This window comes from Trachypithecus francoisi, unplaced genomic scaffold, assembly GCF_009764315.1.
Source record: "Trachypithecus francoisi isolate TF-2019V2 unplaced genomic scaffold, Tfra_2.0 Lachesis_group6, whole genome shotgun sequence".
Lineage (NCBI taxonomy): Eukaryota > Metazoa > Chordata > Mammalia > Primates > Cercopithecidae > Trachypithecus > Trachypithecus francoisi.
The window spans coordinates 70,702,841-70,721,076 of NW_022681471.1; the positions used below are offsets into that span (position 1 = coordinate 70,702,841).

The 18,236-nt window shown below is 39.9% G+C and overlaps 1 protein-coding gene across 1 annotated transcript in view; it reads left to right on the plus strand.

Moving 5' to 3' along the window:
• HDAC8 (histone deacetylase 8) overlaps positions 1-18,236 on the plus strand; it is a 263,150-nt gene that overhangs the window by 92,149 nt on the left and 152,765 nt on the right. The window contains 3 exon segments of the mRNA XM_033201381.1: positions 4,422-4,478; positions 4,481-4,498; positions 5,095-5,203. Coding sequence (XP_033057272.1) covers positions 4,422-4,478; positions 4,481-4,498; positions 5,095-5,203 — 184 coding nt within the window.

Here is an 18,236-nt window from a genome sequence, read left to right on the forward strand (position 1 = left end):
GACACATGGGATCTAATTAAACTAAAGAGCTTTTGCACAGCTAAAGAAACTACCATCAGAGTGAACAGGCAACCTACAGAATGGGAAAAATTTTTGCAACCTACTCATCTGACAAAGGGCTAATATCCAGAATCTACAAAGAACTCAAACAAATTACAAGAAAAAAACAACAACCCCATCAAAAAGTGGGAAAGGATATGAACAGACATTTCTCAAAAGAAGACATCATACAGCCAACAGACACATGAAAAATGCTCATCATCACTCGCCATCAGAGAAATGCAAATCAAAACCACAATGAGATATCTCACACCAGTTAGAATGGCAATCATTAAGAAGTCAGGAAACAACAGGTGTTGGAGAGGATGTGGAGAAATAGGAACACTTTTACACTGTTGGTGGGATTGTAAACTAGTTCAACCATTATGGAAAACAGTATGGCGATTCCTCAAGGATCTAGAACTAGATGTACCATATGACCCAGCCATCCCACTACTGGGTATATACCCAAAGATTATAATTACTCTACTACAAGACACATGCACACGTATGTTTATTGCGGCACTATTCACAATAGCAAAGACTTGGAATCAACCCAAATGTCCATCTGTGACAGACTGGATTAAGAAAATGTGGCACATATACACCATGGAATACTATGCAGCCATAAAAAAGGATGAGTTTGCATCCTTTGTAGGGACATGGATGCAGCTGGAAACCATCATTCTTAGCAAACTATCACAAGAAGAGAAAACCAAACACCGCATGTTCTCACTCATAGGTGGGAACTGAACAATGAGATCACTTGGACTCGGGAAGGGGAACATCACACACTGGGGCCTATCATGGGGAGGGGGAGGAGGGAGGGATTGCATGGGGAGTTATACATGATATAAACGTCATGCACATGTACCCTAGAACTTAAAGTATAATAAAAAATAAAAAATAAAAAAAAAAAAAAAAAAAAAAAAAAGAACACTTATCCCATAAATTCGTACTTAAAAATACTCCTCCCTCACATCAATGATTGCCATTTCCCTGTTTCCAGGGATTTTTTTTTTTTTTTTTTTTTTGAGACAAACTAACATAATCAAGGCATAGAGAGGAAAAGAATATTATATGTCTGAAGTTAGGGTCAGCTCCGCTGCCAAAACAGAGAAAGAAGGATGAAATCGCTGAGGGAACCTTTCCAGAGAGCTTCATCTGCATGGATGCTACCGTGGAACGATGACAGAAAATTAAACGATGACAGAGAGAAGAGAGGTTAAAACCACTGATATACTACTTTGAGAACCATTTTCACTGATATCTGAATGCTCAACCAGTGCAAAACATAGCCTTGCTCAAAAGCCTTCAGAGACTCCTTATTGCCTATAACAAGGGGTAGCATTTGACCTTTGGCTTATTTTTGTATGGCCAGTAAGCTAAGAATGGTCAAAAATGGTTTTTCCAGCCAAGTGCAGTAGCTCATGCCTGTGATCCCAGTATTTTGGAAGGCTGAAGTGGGAGGACTCTTTGAAACCATGAGTTTGAGACCAGCCTGGGCAACAAAGTGAAACCCCCATCTCGAAAAAAATTAGCTGAGTTTGGTGTTGTGTGCTTATATTCCTAGCTACTTAGGAGGCTGAGGCAGGAGGATTGCTTGAGCCCAGGAGGTCAAGGCTGTAGTGAATTACGATCGTACCACTGCACTCCAGCTTGGGCGACAGAGCAAGGCATTGTCTCTTAAAAAAATTTTTTTAAATGGCTTTTCCATTTTTAAAGGGTTATAAAAGAGAAAATATATTGAAAAAGTGTCTGTGTGTGTGTACATATGTGTGTGCATGTGCAATAGAGACATTGAGTAGTTTGCAAAGCCGAAAATGTTTACTATTTAGCCACTTAGTTCGTTGACCCCTGGCCTACAGCAATGGTTCTCAAACTTGAAAGTGCGTCAGGATGACCTGGGGAAGTTTGTTTTAAAATGCAGATTGCTGGGCCATATCCACCAGATATTCAGAGTTAGTAGGTCTGGCAAGGACCAAAGAAACTACGTTTTAATACCTCAGCTGTTCTGTAGGCCATACTTTGAAATACAGTGGTCTTCAAGGTAAGGTCCACGGTCATTATCCAGTCTTTCAAGGTCTACCTTGAATAGGCCTCACCTCACCTTTCCACCCTTATCTCTCATTACTTGCTGCTGTCCAGGCTACACTACTCAATGAGCATGTCTAACTATTCATGACATGTCTCACTATTCATGACATGGCTCAGTGTTCCCAGACACGTCTCACTATTCCCACCTCCCTGACTTTGCCTCCTTTTTTTCCTAATTTAGTTTTGTTTCAACTGTCCCAAGTTCTACCCATTTATTCAAGTTCCAACAGTAGCAGATTTGCCCTGACCACTCCCGCTCAAGTGTTCTTCCCCTCCTCTCAAGTCCTGTATTGTTCGTACCACCAATTTGATATTTCATTACATATTGCCTTGTATTTTTAATTAATTTTTTAGTGTGTCTGTGTCTTCTCTTCCCATAGAAACTGTAAGTTCCTTCAGAGCAGAGATCAAGTTGTTTACTTCTTCCTGTTTTATGTAACGCCTTGAACCAACAGTACTATGCATATAGTAGTGGCTCATTAAAATATTTGATCAATAATGATTATGAAATTCGGACTATTAGTATCAGAGTTTAAGAATACAATCAACTCTACAGAACCATATAAGAATGAACGGAAACTGTCACCTGAAACCATTCTTTCCATTTGCAATGTTATTTCTACACCCTTCAGAGTTTCCTGTTTTAGCCAACTTTTATGGTGTGTTTCATTTCAGTTTATTTCCCCTCTTTAGCACCTCCCTTACAGTGACCCCTGCCCCACCCCCAAACTCTTACGCATTTGGTTTATTTTAAATCTTCCATGATTCCATAACTACCATCCTGTAGTGGCTTCACTAGCCACCCCTACCCCATCCTTGCCTTCTTTCATCTACCTAACCACTCTCCTCTTTCCCACCAAGTCCATAGCTTCCTCCTATCTGTGTTCACCTCCTTTTTAAGTATGATTTTATAACTGTGCCTAGTGGTATTTCCCATGAGAAGAAATACAAATGGCCACTAAACTTATGAAAAGGTGCTCAACACTCTAATACTCAAAGAAAGCAAATTAGAGCAGACCATTCTTTCTGCCTAAGATTAAAGAGAAAACAATAGTTTGGGAACTCTCATACATGACTGGTCCAAGTGTAAATTGGTACATTTCTGGATTGATTGATAATCAGGATTTTCATGAATTATCCTTGTTTAAGACTTCATTTCTAAGTTGAAATACTATTTTCATTTATTTTGTTTGTTTTATTTTGTTTACTTCATATTTTTTGCCTAGAGCCTTTAACTGGTTTTAACTGCCTCCCTAGGGCAAAACATAAGGCTTGGGAAATTCAAACATACCTATTATATACAAATAGAGTTAATATATTTTTTAAGTCACTGTTGGGCTGTAGTGAAGACTGAAAACATTAAATAAATACAGAAACAATTTTTGTTTGAAGTGAGAAAGAAGACAGTACCTGAATTTGCTAATAGTCCTCCCATTTTACAGATTGATTATCTGAACATAGTGTGACTATATGTGAGAGGAAAGGGGTGGAGGTGGGCAGTGTGTTTACCTGTATATGTAGAGGCTTGTGAGGGTTACTTTAAATCCCAGCTTTAATCTCCCAGGCCTCTAATCGTTTACTAAGTTAAAATGGAAAACAGACCCCTTTCTTGAAAAGTTTTTCCCCCATCTTTCTTCAGGTTTTAAAACACTGTTATGAGGCTGCTATTAGGAGATAAGGTCACGGCTGTTTTCAGCCTTCCATGTTTTAGCCAGAAAGATGTACTATAAGTTACTTATTTATAACCAAATCTGCATTATAGAGAGGCATTTATAATTAGGTTTTTGGTATATAATGGCTAATATTTGTATTGCTCATATTTTTCAAAGGGTTATCACATTGTACATCTTTGGAAAAAATCCCAAGACTTTAACTATAACCACTTAAACAAAACAAAACATACAACTTGTAAGATGGTGCCAGTTTCCCTTATTGAATTCTGTTGATAATGCCTCAATTCTAGGCTCTCGCCCTTCCCTACTTTTTAGAACAGGTTGTCAAAGAGAGCCCAGACATCCCATTGCTTGGAAAAGGAAGTCCAGTTATAGTTTTCCATGAGTTTGAAAAGGAACCCCCAAACTTCACTTGGGGCCAAAGTTCTACCTCATCTTGTAATTACGAGATTAGAGACCAGAGGTTTGTATTACTTTTATTCCTCAGCTTGTTAGTTTTGTATTGCTGCCTTCTCATCTACCCTACTTCTCACAGCTGCTCTAGATTTTCAGATGTTGAAAATAGGAATACCATATGCGAAGTGATTATTTTGATGTTTCTTTATCTGTTAGGTGTAGAAGACGCCTTCAGTTTCACCTCCAAAGTCATGACCGTGTCCCTGCACAAATTCTCCCGGGATTTTTCCCAGGCAAGTGATCATAAACTCAGTATTACATTTGATGACTAAATACTGAAATTCTTCTATACATTTCTTATACTTGGACAGTTCCATGCTGTTAATGCCTTATTGCTACAGTCTTATGCAAAATTTAACACAGGTACCTCAGGTGACAATAATAAGAAGAATGACATTAAAGTTGTTTCTTTTTCCAGGTGATTTTTATGGGCTGTCAACAGATCACTTATGCTTACTACAGTAGTAGACACCCCATGCAACTCCTAACATCCTGAATAATTGCAGTGATAAATTGATATTATGTCAACCTAAAAAGCATGAAGCCAAGCAAAGGAGTTAATCTCTTATTTTTTCATTTGATCCAGTAAGATGAAAACTAAGGTTTTTCAGTTTCCTTATGGTTTGCCTGCTTCTCCAAGATTGTTTACAACAGTTACTTCTTTATATTATTTTTCTTAATTTCTTTCTCTGGAAACTATCACTAATTCACTCAGGATTGTTCTCCTAATTGATCTTTTCAGTCTTCTGAATTCCTATCAGGAAATCCTTTAAGTTTTCTGGGCTCTCATGTTCCTAATAACTGATCATAGTGCTCTTCTCTTTTATAGGAACAGGTGACGTGTCTGATGTTGGCCTAGGGAAGGGACGGTACTACAGTGTAAATGTGCCCATTCAGGATGGCATACAAGATGAAAAATATTACCAGATCTGTGAAAGGTATGGCAGTAACACTGAGCCAGTAATAAGTAGATTGCAGTTCTGTAGGATTAAATGGCCCCCATCTCACAATGTAAACAAGCACAATGTAAAAGAAAACATCTACATACCTATAAAGCTTTTGTATACTGGTCATTATGCCTATTTGATCAGTAGCTATCCGCTGTATGACAGAGCCAAGCAGTTGGACCAGAGCCATGTTCCAGGTTGGATCTTACCCACTACTCAATATGATTAAGGCCATCCCAAGAGCAGAGCTTTTAGGCTATCCTGAAGAATCCCTTATTTGCTACTTTCTTAGTTAAAGAAACCTGCATGTGTGTTATTTCATCAACCTGACAGGGTTCATTTCAGTTGTCAGGGCTCGTTATGGAGACCTGTGCTTTCTTCTACTGGTGTAAATATTAGAGAATTGACTATTATTATTCATCATGCATTCTTACATTCTATCCGCTGTGTTAAAATTGGAGTCAGATACCTGTTCTTTCTATACCATGGCTAAGGATTAAGTTACGGACAATCATAGGCAGACAGATTGGTGCCAATATGTGGACCACTGGAGTTGAAAAGCCCTATGGAATGGGGGTGGGAGGTTGTGCTAAACTCATATTCATAAAAATTGAGATTGGTCAGGCACAAGTGGTGGCAGAGAAAGCAAATCCAACTAGAAATCAGCAAGTCAACATTACTGAAGGTAAGTAATGGGAATTGAGGTACTCTTGATCCCTCCCCAACTTAGCTCGTATTTCTCCCAACCTCTGGTGGAGGTTCTTCCCAAAGGAGCCTGCCTGCACTGGCTATCATCACTGGCAGTTGTATAAACAAAGCAGAATTATTAAAAAATAAAAACTTTATGCTTCAAAGTGCCTCTTAGCTCAAAAGATTTGGTGAGCCAAGTCATCATTCAGTTATTCAGCAGCATAAGCCTCTTCATAATTTTGATCATGTCTCCTGGCTACCTCTGTATTATCATACTGAAAAAACCTTTTTTATGGAGCCTGCCATCAATGGTTTAATTGCCCTTCTTTGTTCCCCTTAAGCTCTCTTCTGTTCTTGAGATGTGCAGATCGGAGCTGCTTATGTAACTTTACCAATAAAGATATCCTGCAATTCTATGTAAAAGGAGAATTATTTTGTTTTTGTTTTTTTTTTGTTTTTTTTTTGTTTTTTTTTTTTGTTTTTTTTTTTTTTTGAGACGGAGTCTCACTCTGTGGCCCAGGCTGGAGTGCAGTGGCCGGATCTCAGCTCACTGCAAGCTCCGCCTCCCGGGCTTACACCATTCTCCTGCCTCAGCCTCCCAAGTAGCTGGGACTACAGGCGCCTGCCACCTCGCCCGGCTAGTTTTTTTTGTATTTTTTAGTAGAGACAGGGTTTCACTGTGTTAGCCAGGATGGTCTCGATCTCCTGACCTCGTGATCCGCCCGTCTCGGCCTCCCAAAGTGCTGGGATTACAGGCTTGAGCCACCACGCCCGGCCTTGTTTTTGTTTTAATACCCTTCTTAACAGTGCCCAATTTTGTTGCCCTTTTTTTTTTTTTTTTGTCATAACAGAAAACTAGGTTGTTCTCTTCAGGGCACTGTCCACAGTGTTTCCTAGAGCCCTATCCTGGGTCTTAATTGAAAGGTCAGCACTCATCATCGTGCAAGTGTAGTTTGTAATATCTAGTGCTCCCTAGATGGATCACCCTAAATGGATCACCTTACATGTACCCCTTACAAATCCCTAAATGGATCACCTTACATATGGCCCTATTGAAGGTTATCTGCCAATCATAAAACCTCCTGAGAGCTTCTTTATCTCCCATCAACTTGGCATTTCACTGCCTGGGAAACCTGAGTATTATCTGCAGGCTTGAGGATTTTCCAGTGCCCAACCCCAAGGAAGTCTACTATTTATCCTTCTTCAGTCAGAAAAAAATATCTGTTTCTACCCTATATTTTCTCTTTTTTTCTGTAGACCAGTTCCTATATTTTAAATCCCATGGTAATTCGTGTTTAAAAATAGCCTTGGTATCAAACCTAATCAGAAGCATTTTTAAGTAAATTTAGCCCCAAGGAAAAGATCTGTAGAAGATTACACACGATTTCCCTTTACAAAAAGCATGATGCCACTCGCATCCCAATAGATTGATGGCTTTTGTGTACAGGAGGCTAGCATTTATTAAACATTCTTCCAGCTTGCCTACTAAAGAACCAGACACTCATCAGTTTATAGTTCGAGGGCCCCTTTGCCTGTGGACCCACACTGGCAATGCAAGCCACACAGTGATCATCCAGAATAACAGGTTCCAGGTTTTCATTAGAGGTGTAATAACATTTTTCCTTTGCTTTCCTTCAGAAGTCAAGTCTGGTCAGGGCATTATGTAAAGGCACCTGTGATTCTAAGGGTACCAAGAAGGCTTCCTGGCCCAACCATCTCTCTCATCTGTTAGATTAATACCTGAAATTCCTTTAACAGGAAACATACTTTTATTCTACAATTAGAAATAGTCCTTAAAATAAAATTTTGGCACAACCTCTCATCCTCACCCCTGCTGTACCATAGTTTCACAGAGTCTTTCTTGTTTGGGGTGGTGGACAGAGTCTTCCCCTGTTGCCTAGGCTGGAGTACAAAGGTGGTCACGGCTCACTGTCGCATTGACCTCCTAGATTCAAGTGATCCCCTTGCTTCAGCTTCCCAAGTGGCTGGGACAAACAGGCACACAATACCACATCTGGCTAATTAAAAAAAAAAAAAAAAAACTTGTAGTAGAGATGAGTGTACCTTCACAGTGCCATTCTTGACAATGAATTGTGAAGGGGTCAGAGCATAAACTCCCTGAGTATTCTGAGGAGGATGAATTGCATAATGGAGCAGTAGAGGGAAAGGGGTACCAAAAACCACAGCGATCTTTGCCAAGAGTTTTGCAGAGGGCCAGCCCTGGTAACTAGATCACTCAGTCCCGGGCATTATGCTTTTGAATACTTCTGGTGTGTGGCTTGGAAACAGTCTCTTACACATTTGCCATTGTTACCTCTGACCCTTCTGCCAACCTCAAAAGATATATTACACATAGGAATGGCTTAATCTTTTTATAAAAAGTCATTCAATTTATCTACTATCTTCTTTTCATCCTTTTATTTTATTTATTTATTTTTTTGAGATGCAGTCTCGCTCTGTTGCCCAGGCTGGAGTGCAGTGATGCGATCTAGGCTCACTGCAAGCTCCACCTCCGGGTTTGCGCCATTATCCTGCCTCAGCCTCCCAAGTAGCTGGGACTACGGGCGCCCACCACCACACCCAGCTAATTTTTTTGTATTTTTAGTGAAGACGGGGTTTCACCATGTTAGCAACTATGTTCTCGATCACCTGACCTGGTGATCCGCCCACCTAGGCCTCCCAAAGTACTGGGATTACAGGTGTGAGCCACCGCGCCTGGCCCCTTTTCATCCTTTTTATTTCATGACCCCTCTGGTCCTCTGACTCACTCCTTACTTGTGATATGTAAAGGACCTCTTATTGCTGGTTCACTTATAAGATGCTCTCATTTTTATTTGCCACCCAATTTCTAGTTTGCTCATGAGTTGCTCCTTTTTCCTTTTCCTTCTTTCTTTCTTCTTTCCTTTACTTTTCTTCCTTCCTTCCTTTTCTTGTCTTTTCTCTTCCTTTTCTCCTTTTCCTTCCTTTTCTTCCTTAGTTCTTCCCTTCCTCCCTTTCTTTCTTCCTCTTTTCCTTTCTAAAATGGTTTTTCCTCTGCTGTAGCCTTTTTTACTTTGCCAGCTAATCAGGCAGGAACTTAATGGCTTTAGTTTAAGCTTGAACATACCCCCTTCATTTAAAAATTGGCTTAGAGTTTCTTTTTGTAATAGACTGGACATGGAATCTTTACATGAAAATTTTCTAACACCAGAAGATCTCAAGTTCCACTTTATATAAACGACAGATTTCACAGTGAGATCTCCCTAGATCATTCAATTCTAAGGTCAAGGGTCACTAATTCCCAAAGGCTTTCCATAATTTTCATGGGAGCTGCTAGAGTTGGTATCACAAGTAGAGCCCTGTTTTAACCAGCATAAGGGAACATTATCAACATTGCTCTGGTAAGCATACCTCCTCCTTCAAATGGAAGCCTATAGTCCTAGTATAGAGATGATAGAGGTATACTATATTTTTTATGTATGTGAAGGCCTAAACCTGACCCCACCGCTACCCCATCCCTGGGCCACACACGCATATACCCATGAAGGTTGATGGGAAAAGGAGGCTGCTTTGCGAAAGGGAGGGTTTGCTAATTCCCAAGTTTTATCATCTGAAGCAGGACATATTACACAGCCTATGTTTAACCTATTTGCTCTCTAAGTATAATATATTTGAATGCAATCTGAGATAGTCTTAATAATGTTTAATGTTACCGAAAACTCTCTGTTGACAACTTTGGGAGCATTTATAGTTAAGGATTCTGAGAGAAAAGGACACTAACAATTATGGCCTTGCTGTTGGTTAAAGGGAGGTTTTGATAAATAGTAGGGTACCACTCTGAAATCTCAAATCTTTCAGGATGACCCAACTACTTGCCCACTCTGAACTTCCATGACATATGTGAAGTTCAAATGAAGAAATTTAGAATTGTGCCGATACTTCTTAATTCTCATCCTACCTATCATTTTATAGCCCTAACAGCCAGAAAGTATTCTTTACTAAATATCTGATTATCAATAGATATCACATAAGAAAACCATATATAAAGTGCTTGTAATGTAGATGGGTGAAGTTGACAGTTCAAAGTTTTGAAAAACAATCACGTTTTATTAAGAATATTCAACTAGTCAACTTAGTAATTTCACCTAAAGGAAGATACATTGTTAAACAGACTTCTCAATAAATAGGACTTTTAAAAGATTCCATTAAAATGGAGTTCTAATTCAGTAGCAGTGTTTATATCTATAAATGCAAAATTCTGCTAGTTAGAGCTACCAACCTGACCAGAGAAATAACCTTACTCTAGTAAACCAGAGTTCATAATGGTAGTCATTAAAATAAGAACCTACTTGTGTTTGGTCCTTGGCCTATTTGCCTTGAGTTCTATGACTCATATTGTATAGCTCAGAATTGAAAGAAACCTTTTCTTCCCCATCAAAGACTATTAACTTAAAAAAATTCAGAGACCCCAGAAGTGAATAAACAACTTAAGATTCGTACCTCTTTCCTTTTATGAGAGAAATACTATACTTTTCTATTTTAAATATTTCATTTTTTTTTTTTTTTTTTTTTTGAGACGGAGTCTCGCTCTGCCGCCCAGGCTGGAGTGCAGTGGCCGGGTCTCAGCTCACTGCAAGCTCCGCCTCCTGGGTTCACGCCATTCTCCTGCCTCAGCCTCCCAAGCAGCTGGGACTACAGGCGCCCGCCATGTCGCCCGGCTAGTTTTTTGTATTTTTTAGTAGAGACGGGGTTTCACCGTGTTAGCCAGGATGGTCTCGATCTCCTGACCTCGTGATCCGCCCGTCTCGGCCTCCCAAAGTGCTGGGATTACAGGCTTTAAATATTTCTTTTATAGCTCTTCAACTACTTCTCTGGAATATTAATTCTGCTGTTAATGGCCTTACCCGAGTAACCTACCCAGAAAGGATTTGCTCTCTAGGACAACAGCAGAGTCATTAAAGGAATAGCTCATTAAAGCCTAAGTTTTTATTCCTGGGTAGAATCTTTTTGTCTGTCTATACTGAGCCCCCACTGATACCCAACAAGGAAGAAAAAAACATTACTAATACTAACTATAGTATCTTTCTATTATATGTTTATGGCATGAGAATTTTTCTTAGACTCTATCATTGCTTCTGAAATACATGTCAGTGGTATTTTAGGCATAGGATCAATTCCTGGGGTCTGGGGCCAAAATTCAGCTCTCTGAAGCCACTCTGACCTTCCTACAAAAGAATTGAGCACCTCAAGTCACTTTATAGGTATGTTAGTCTGTTTTGCACTGTTATAAAGGAATACCTGTGACAGTTATTTATAAATAGTAAGAGGTTAATTTGGCTCACAGTTCTGCAGACTGTAAAAGCATGGTGACAGCATCTGCTCAGCTTCTGATGAGGCCTCAGGAAGTTTACAATCGTGATGGAAGGCAAAGGGGGAGTCAGCATATCACACAACAAGAGGGAGCAAGAGAAAAAGGAGGAAGTTCCAGGTTATTTTAACAACCAGCTCTTATTAACTCATAAAGTGAGAACTAACTCATTACCATGAGGACAGCACCAAGCCATTCATGAAGGATCCACCTCCAAGACCCAAATACCTTCCACCAGGCCCTACCTCCAACATTGGGGATCACATTTCAACATGATATTTGGAAAGGACGCACATTCAAACTATATCAATAGGGTTTTAAAAACATTCACAACAAAAAGGAGAGTTGGGGGAGGAGCTACCAAGCTACATAGTTTATTGTTTGCCTGATGCTGTGCTTAACATTTGACATGCATTGTTGTGTGTGTATCTTTAAGTGTAATAAAAGCATTTTATTCATTCATTTGACCAAAAAATGTATTATCTACTCTATGACTGGTACTTGCAAATGAGGCAGATGAGGCTTCTGTACCCTGGAGCTTAGCTCTAAGGGAACCCTTGCCTGTGCCAGTAATTACACTAAACATTATATTGCTTCATTTGATCCCTGTAGCAATCTATAATACCTACAAAAGTAGCTATTAGTATTGCCATTTTACAATGGGAATTGTAATACATTCTGATTTCTCATGAGATATGAGAAAACTAGAGAAAAGATTGACTTTCTTAAGGTCTCACAATTAGTAAATGGTGAAGCCTGAGTTTGAACCCACATCTGTCTGCCTCTTAACTATTGACTACATTTTCCCCAAAGTGTCACATGGAAGTGAGAAACTTAATGGTTGCAAACAAAGAAAAAAATACCATCCCTGGGACTTCTTGGAAAGCTGTATCTCAGGGGATTGTAGAAAATCCCCTCCCCAAAATAGAAACCATTTAACTATGCAAATGAACCACATGATCCATAGTATATGCAATCCTTTGTGTTGTTTGTGAAAATGAAACTTAGATTTTTGCCCAAAAAAGAATTGTTTAATCCCAAGGATTTAATTTGTAATTTTATAGATAGAAAACAAGAATAATATTGCCAGAATTAACTTCTTAGGTTTTCAATTCCTAAAGTTTGAAAACATGCAGATTCTGTAAATCCACCTTTCCTTCATTTTCAATGGAGAAAATCCTGACTCCCTACTTTAGAAAGTGAATAGTGTCCCATGTTATTTTATAGAGGTCTTCTCATGGAATTACATATTTTTCATGTGGTTGTTTTAGATGAATATAGCTAAAAATTTTTAACATCATGCATTTTTAAACTATAGGCAAATTTATACCACCTCTTGGTCCTCGTGGAAGGCCATATCTGCATAAAGGGTAGAGATTCTCCATTCATGCTAAGCTGTTCACCAATACCAGTTGAACAAAATGAGGACCAGGGACATCACTAAAGGGCATTTAAGGGAAATGTTTCCTTTCACTATTGACTTTTACTGTTAATATTAAAGAAGAGATGTTTAATTATGATTGGTTTTTCTTTCATTATAATAAGTCATCTAGAATTTATCTTCCACCTGGGACTCTACGTTCCTTATCATTCAATTTTAGAAGCAGGTAGGGCCGGGCACAGGTGGCTCACGCCTGTAATCCCAGCATTTTGGGAGGCCAAGGTAGGCAGATTGCTTGAGGCTAGGAGTTCAAGACCAGCCTGGCAATATAATAAAACCCTGTCTCTACTAAAAATACAAAAATTAGCTAGGTGTGGTGGTGCGCACCTATAATCCCAGCTACTCAGGAGGCTGAGGCAGGAGAATCACTTGAACCTGAGAGACAGAGGTTGCAGTGAGCTAAAATTGTGCCACTGCCCTCTAGCCTGTATGACAGACTGAGACTCTGTCTCAAGAAAAAAAAAAAAAGGAAGCAGGTAGATCTTCAGTGAAAGAGAGCCCGACAAGTGTAATTTACTCCTTTAGGCCTGGTGATGTGGCAAAAGCAATGCATACACACACATATTCATAAATAAATATTTTAAGCAATACAAGTTTTTAAAAATTCTCTTTCATTGATGAGAAGGGATGAACCCTCTAGAAATTTGCATGTGAGAACAAGTAATTATATAGCCTTCCATCTTCATCCCTGATATGGTCTAGCTTTGTGTCCCCACCCAAATCTCATCTTGAATTGTAATCCAAATTGTAATCCCCACGTGTTAGGGGAGGGACCTCATGGGAGGTGATTAGATCATAGGGGCAATTCCCCCATGCTGTTCTCATGATAGTGAGTTCTCATGAGATCTGATAGTTTTATAAGGGACTTTCCCCCTTTCACTTTGCACTTCTTCCTGCTGCCATGTGAAGAAGGACATCTTTGCTTCCCCTTCTGCCGTGATTGTAAGTTCCTGAGACTTCCCCAGCCTGCAGAACCTCTATAAATTACCTAGTCTTGGACAGTTCTTTTTTTTTTTTTTTTTTTAATTTAAGTTCTGGGATATATGTGCAGAACGTGCAGGTTTGTTACATAGTTATACATGTGCCATAGTGGTTTGCTGCACCTATCAACCCGTCATCTAGGTTTTAAGCCCCGCATGCATTAGGTATTTGTCCTAATGCTCTCCCTCCCCTGGCCCCCCACCCCCTGACAAACCCCAGTGTGTGATGTTCCCCTCCCTGTGTCCATGTGTTCTCATTGTTCAGCTCTCACTTATGAGTAAGAACATGCAGTGTTTGGTTTTCTGTTCCAGTGTTAGTTTGCTGAGAATGATGGCTTCCAGCTTCATCCATGTCCCTGCAAAGGACATGAACTCATTCATTTTTATGGCTGCATAGTATTCCATGGTATATATATGCCACACTTTTTTTATCCAGCCTGTCGTTGATGGGCATTTGGGTTGGTTCCAAGTCTGCTATCGTACATAGTGCTGCAATAAACATACATGTGCGTGTGTCTTTATAGTAGAATGATTTATATTCCTTTGGGTATATACCCAGTAATGGGATTGCTGGGTCAAATGGTATTTCTGGTAGATCCTTGAGGAATCGCCACACTGTCTTCCACAATGGTTGAACTAATTTACATCCCACCAATAGTGTAAAAGCATTCCTATTTCTGCACAGCCTCACCAGCATCTGTTGTCTCTTGACTTTACAGCATCCTGAGCACAAGCTAATACGTTCCCCATTTCATTACAATCTGAGAACTGATAAAAAATTATTTACAAACTTATTCTACCTCTCTTCATTTGGGTCACAGCTACACTACCTTGATAATCACTAGCTCACTTTCGCCCAATGATTAAGGTAACAGAAGCTGCTAATTCATTCTATAAGCCTTGCACTTTGAACTCAGCCCTCTATAAGTAAGGTATTTGTGTTAAATGCTTTTGTTCTATTTCATAAACTTTTATCCTGCCTCTCGGGGTATGGCAGATGTAAAATTACCTGTTGTTTCTGGAAAATGGATGACTCAGACACTAATTAAAGTTACTGTTAGTGTTAGCCACAGGTGGAAATGAGGCCAAAGTGAGCCATTCAGTTATTCTTCCTAGTTTGATGTGCCTTTTAAAATATTAAATTCAAGAGGCATTAACTGTGTCAGAATGTAGGATAATTAGGAAGAAGGAGATACCGTGCTTCACTGAGTTATCCTGAAACCTCAGTCAGTGAACTCACCCTGCCTGTCCTCAGGATTTGTTTAGGGTTGCAGTGGTGAACTGGTGTTTTCCCTCACCTAATACTTAGGGCTTAAAATCCAGGTGGTTAGAGGGACAGTTCTTATATTCTCCTTCCCTTCTCAACTGATGTCTTTTATGACTGTTTGCTGAACTGCACCAAGTAGCCCTGCCATCACGACAGTCCCTCCCACCTTGAGCAAACAAGTCTTCATAGGTATATTGTTTCATTTGTATCAAGGAAGACAGTCTTCTGGAATTCTGTGGGTTTGTGCTATTTCTCTGATGTGCCTCTTCTCTGGTCTCTTGTTATGCTAACTGATCCCTGACCCCTGGAGCAAGTGACCTGATTCTTTGGCAGCAGTTGAATAAGTTCTGATGCTAAAACATGCTCTGAAACTCTCCAGAGATAGGAAGACCTTGCTCCTAAATGGAAATCTTGAAAATTACACCCTTTAACATAACTCTGCCCTGAAAAGAAACCTAGACTTGACTATAATCTGGGCTTCATAGGATATTCTAACATCGAAATTCATATTATTCCTCTCAGCTGCTCTCCACCATGCACCCCACCAACCTCTGCCCTAATCCTCTCTCTCCCACATTCTTTAGTCACTGCTCTGTCCCTTCAGTGTAGCCTAGAAAAACTACTGTTTAGGTTTTACTTCAACATGTTATGGCTTTGAATGACTGTGCCTGACATTGCCATACACCTAGCAGCTGCCAGGACTGATGAGCTGCCTCGTTGTGATTTGTTGACAAGGACTATACAGAGATTTAGTTAAACCCAATATCCAGCACCTGATGAAAAAGCCTGATGTTAAGTTGGCTGGACTTTGCTCTGTGTGCACTGTTAACCCATTGTACTACCAGGAAAGAGCCATGTCCATTGGTACTTAAAGAAGAGCTGAAGGGCTGGGCACGGTGGCTCACACCAGTAATCCCAGCATTTTGGGAGGCCGAGGCGGGCAGATCACTTGAAGTCAGGAATTCAAGACCAGCCTGGCCAACCTGGCGAAACCCTGTCTCGACTAAAAATACAAAAATTAGCTGGGCATGGTGGTGCGTGCCTGTAGTCCCAGCTACTTGGGAGGCTGAGCCAGATTGAATCACTTGAACCCAGGAGGCGGAGGTTACAGTGAGCCAAGATCACGCCGCTGCACTCCGGCCTAGGTGACAGAGCAGGGCTTCATCAAAAAAAAAAAAAAAAAAAAAAGAAGGACTAAAGGAAAGAACTGCTCAAAAAAGCTATATCAAATAACCAGCTAACAAGTTAATAAGCAAAAGGGCATGTGTGTGTGCCAGGGGCTAAAAGCAATGTGTTTGCCTGGAGGTGATGCAAGTGCCATTGCATAGTGAGCCAGAAGCTAAGGGGTTTGTGTGTGCCAGCTCCCTGTTGAGGGGGATGGGGGAATAGAGAGGGGAGGGAGACCATGTTAAATATGTTAGGGGTAAGGTGGAAAAATATCTATCTTATTTAAATACAGGCAAGCCTCACTAACTCAGCCTAATTAGAGGAAAGCCAGTCTGAATCATGGGATATTTTTAAATGCATTTTTATTACTTTCAAGCACTGGGCATGCTAGTAATTCAAACTAGACTAACAGCATAGTACAGCACCTCAGGGAAGGGGCTTTAAGAATCATTTGTAATTAGCATATCAATTATTTCTATGTAAGTGTATATGCACAAAGTGCATGAAAAGTTTATTCTCCTAAGTAGGACAAACATTCCCCAGTGCAGTCCTGTTTACACTATTAATTTGCTTAGCCAGCCCTTTTTGTGCCAAGATAGATGTATGTAAGAAATGCTTATTTCCTCAGGGAAGAATGAATCGCTTCCCTGTGTTTAGTCCAGTAACTAAGAAGCGGAGCGCCACTTGATTGGTTTGGGATTTCCAGGATATGGAGTTTTGAATTTGCATACAGACTAGAGAGATTTCATATGGAGAAGATCTGGCAGCCATTGCCAGAGATCCAGTTTCCCCATCTGGATTTCATTGACGTGATCTGGATTTCATCAAGCAACAGGACACTGATCCTAAATGATCCACCAGACACTCTAACATAGGCATGTTTAGCATACATCCTGCCCCAGAAAAATAACTGGTAAAATATGATGAGTTGGAGTTATTCTATGTGCAGTACTTAAAAGTAATAAAAATGCGTTTCTTTTTAAGCCCCACAAAAACCATGCAATAGCAAGTTAATGATGAAAATCAATCCCCAAACTCTTTCTTGCACACCTCATTGTATGACAGCATTGCAGAGATTTCCAATCATCTGGGAAAGGATATTATATTTTGATGAGCTGCGCCAGGTGCTAACTATATGGCAGGATTTCAGGCTTTGAATCTTAGGAAGGCCCTCAGGGGTAAGAAGACTGAGGCAAGGCTAGGGGCATGTTTATTGTTAACAAATCACTATTGTTCACCTAAGTTCAAAAAGTGAGCAATTGAATTGGAAAAGAAGAGGTATCAGTTATATAAGGAAGGTAGAAAATATGATTAGGAAATGAGAAACAGAGATATAGGCCTGTATTCCCACCCATATGTATTAAACTGTGCTCTAGGTAAATTGTGAATTCTTCAAGGCTTAGAGAGTAAAAACTAAGTGCAGAGAGCATAAGCACAAGCAGTAAATATACACACAAATGTTGTAACTATAGTTTGGAATGACTCCAACACTCCCCTTTCCCCCAAGGGCATTGCTATCCAGGGTCTACAAAGGCCAAATAGCTGTTTGGCTTCCAATCTGATTTTTTGCCTAAGAAATCAGAGAAGTCGGTTTCAATTTTAATAATATATTCTCCCACATCTATATAACAGAAAGGCACTTGTGTTTCTGTCCCTTCTTAAAGTGAATTTTGTGTTTGGTGAAAGGTAATAGATTGGCAGCACTGGAAAATGAATTACTGTATTCCCAGAACAGGTATAACCCAGCAGTGACACGATGAAATTTCTCTCTGCCTTTGGGGACCATTAGAATACTATTCAGGAAGTCACTGCTCTGGTGTGCTGTGCTGAACTCACCAGTATCCTAGTGGACTGAAATAATTAACATAGCACTCGAAGGGCCTGACTTGAGGCCATTCATTTATTCATTCAATGTTATGGAGTATTTACTATATGCCTGATGCTGGGAGAAGACTTTCACAAATGTTATATCATTTAATCCTCAACAACCTTGTGAGGGAGAGAATATTATTGTTTTACAGAGAAAGAAACTGAGGTTCAGAGAAATGATTTGTCCAAGTTGCCATGCAAACACTGGATCCAAGCTTATCTGACTCCAAATCCAGCATTCTCCCTGAACTGAGTGCTGTAAG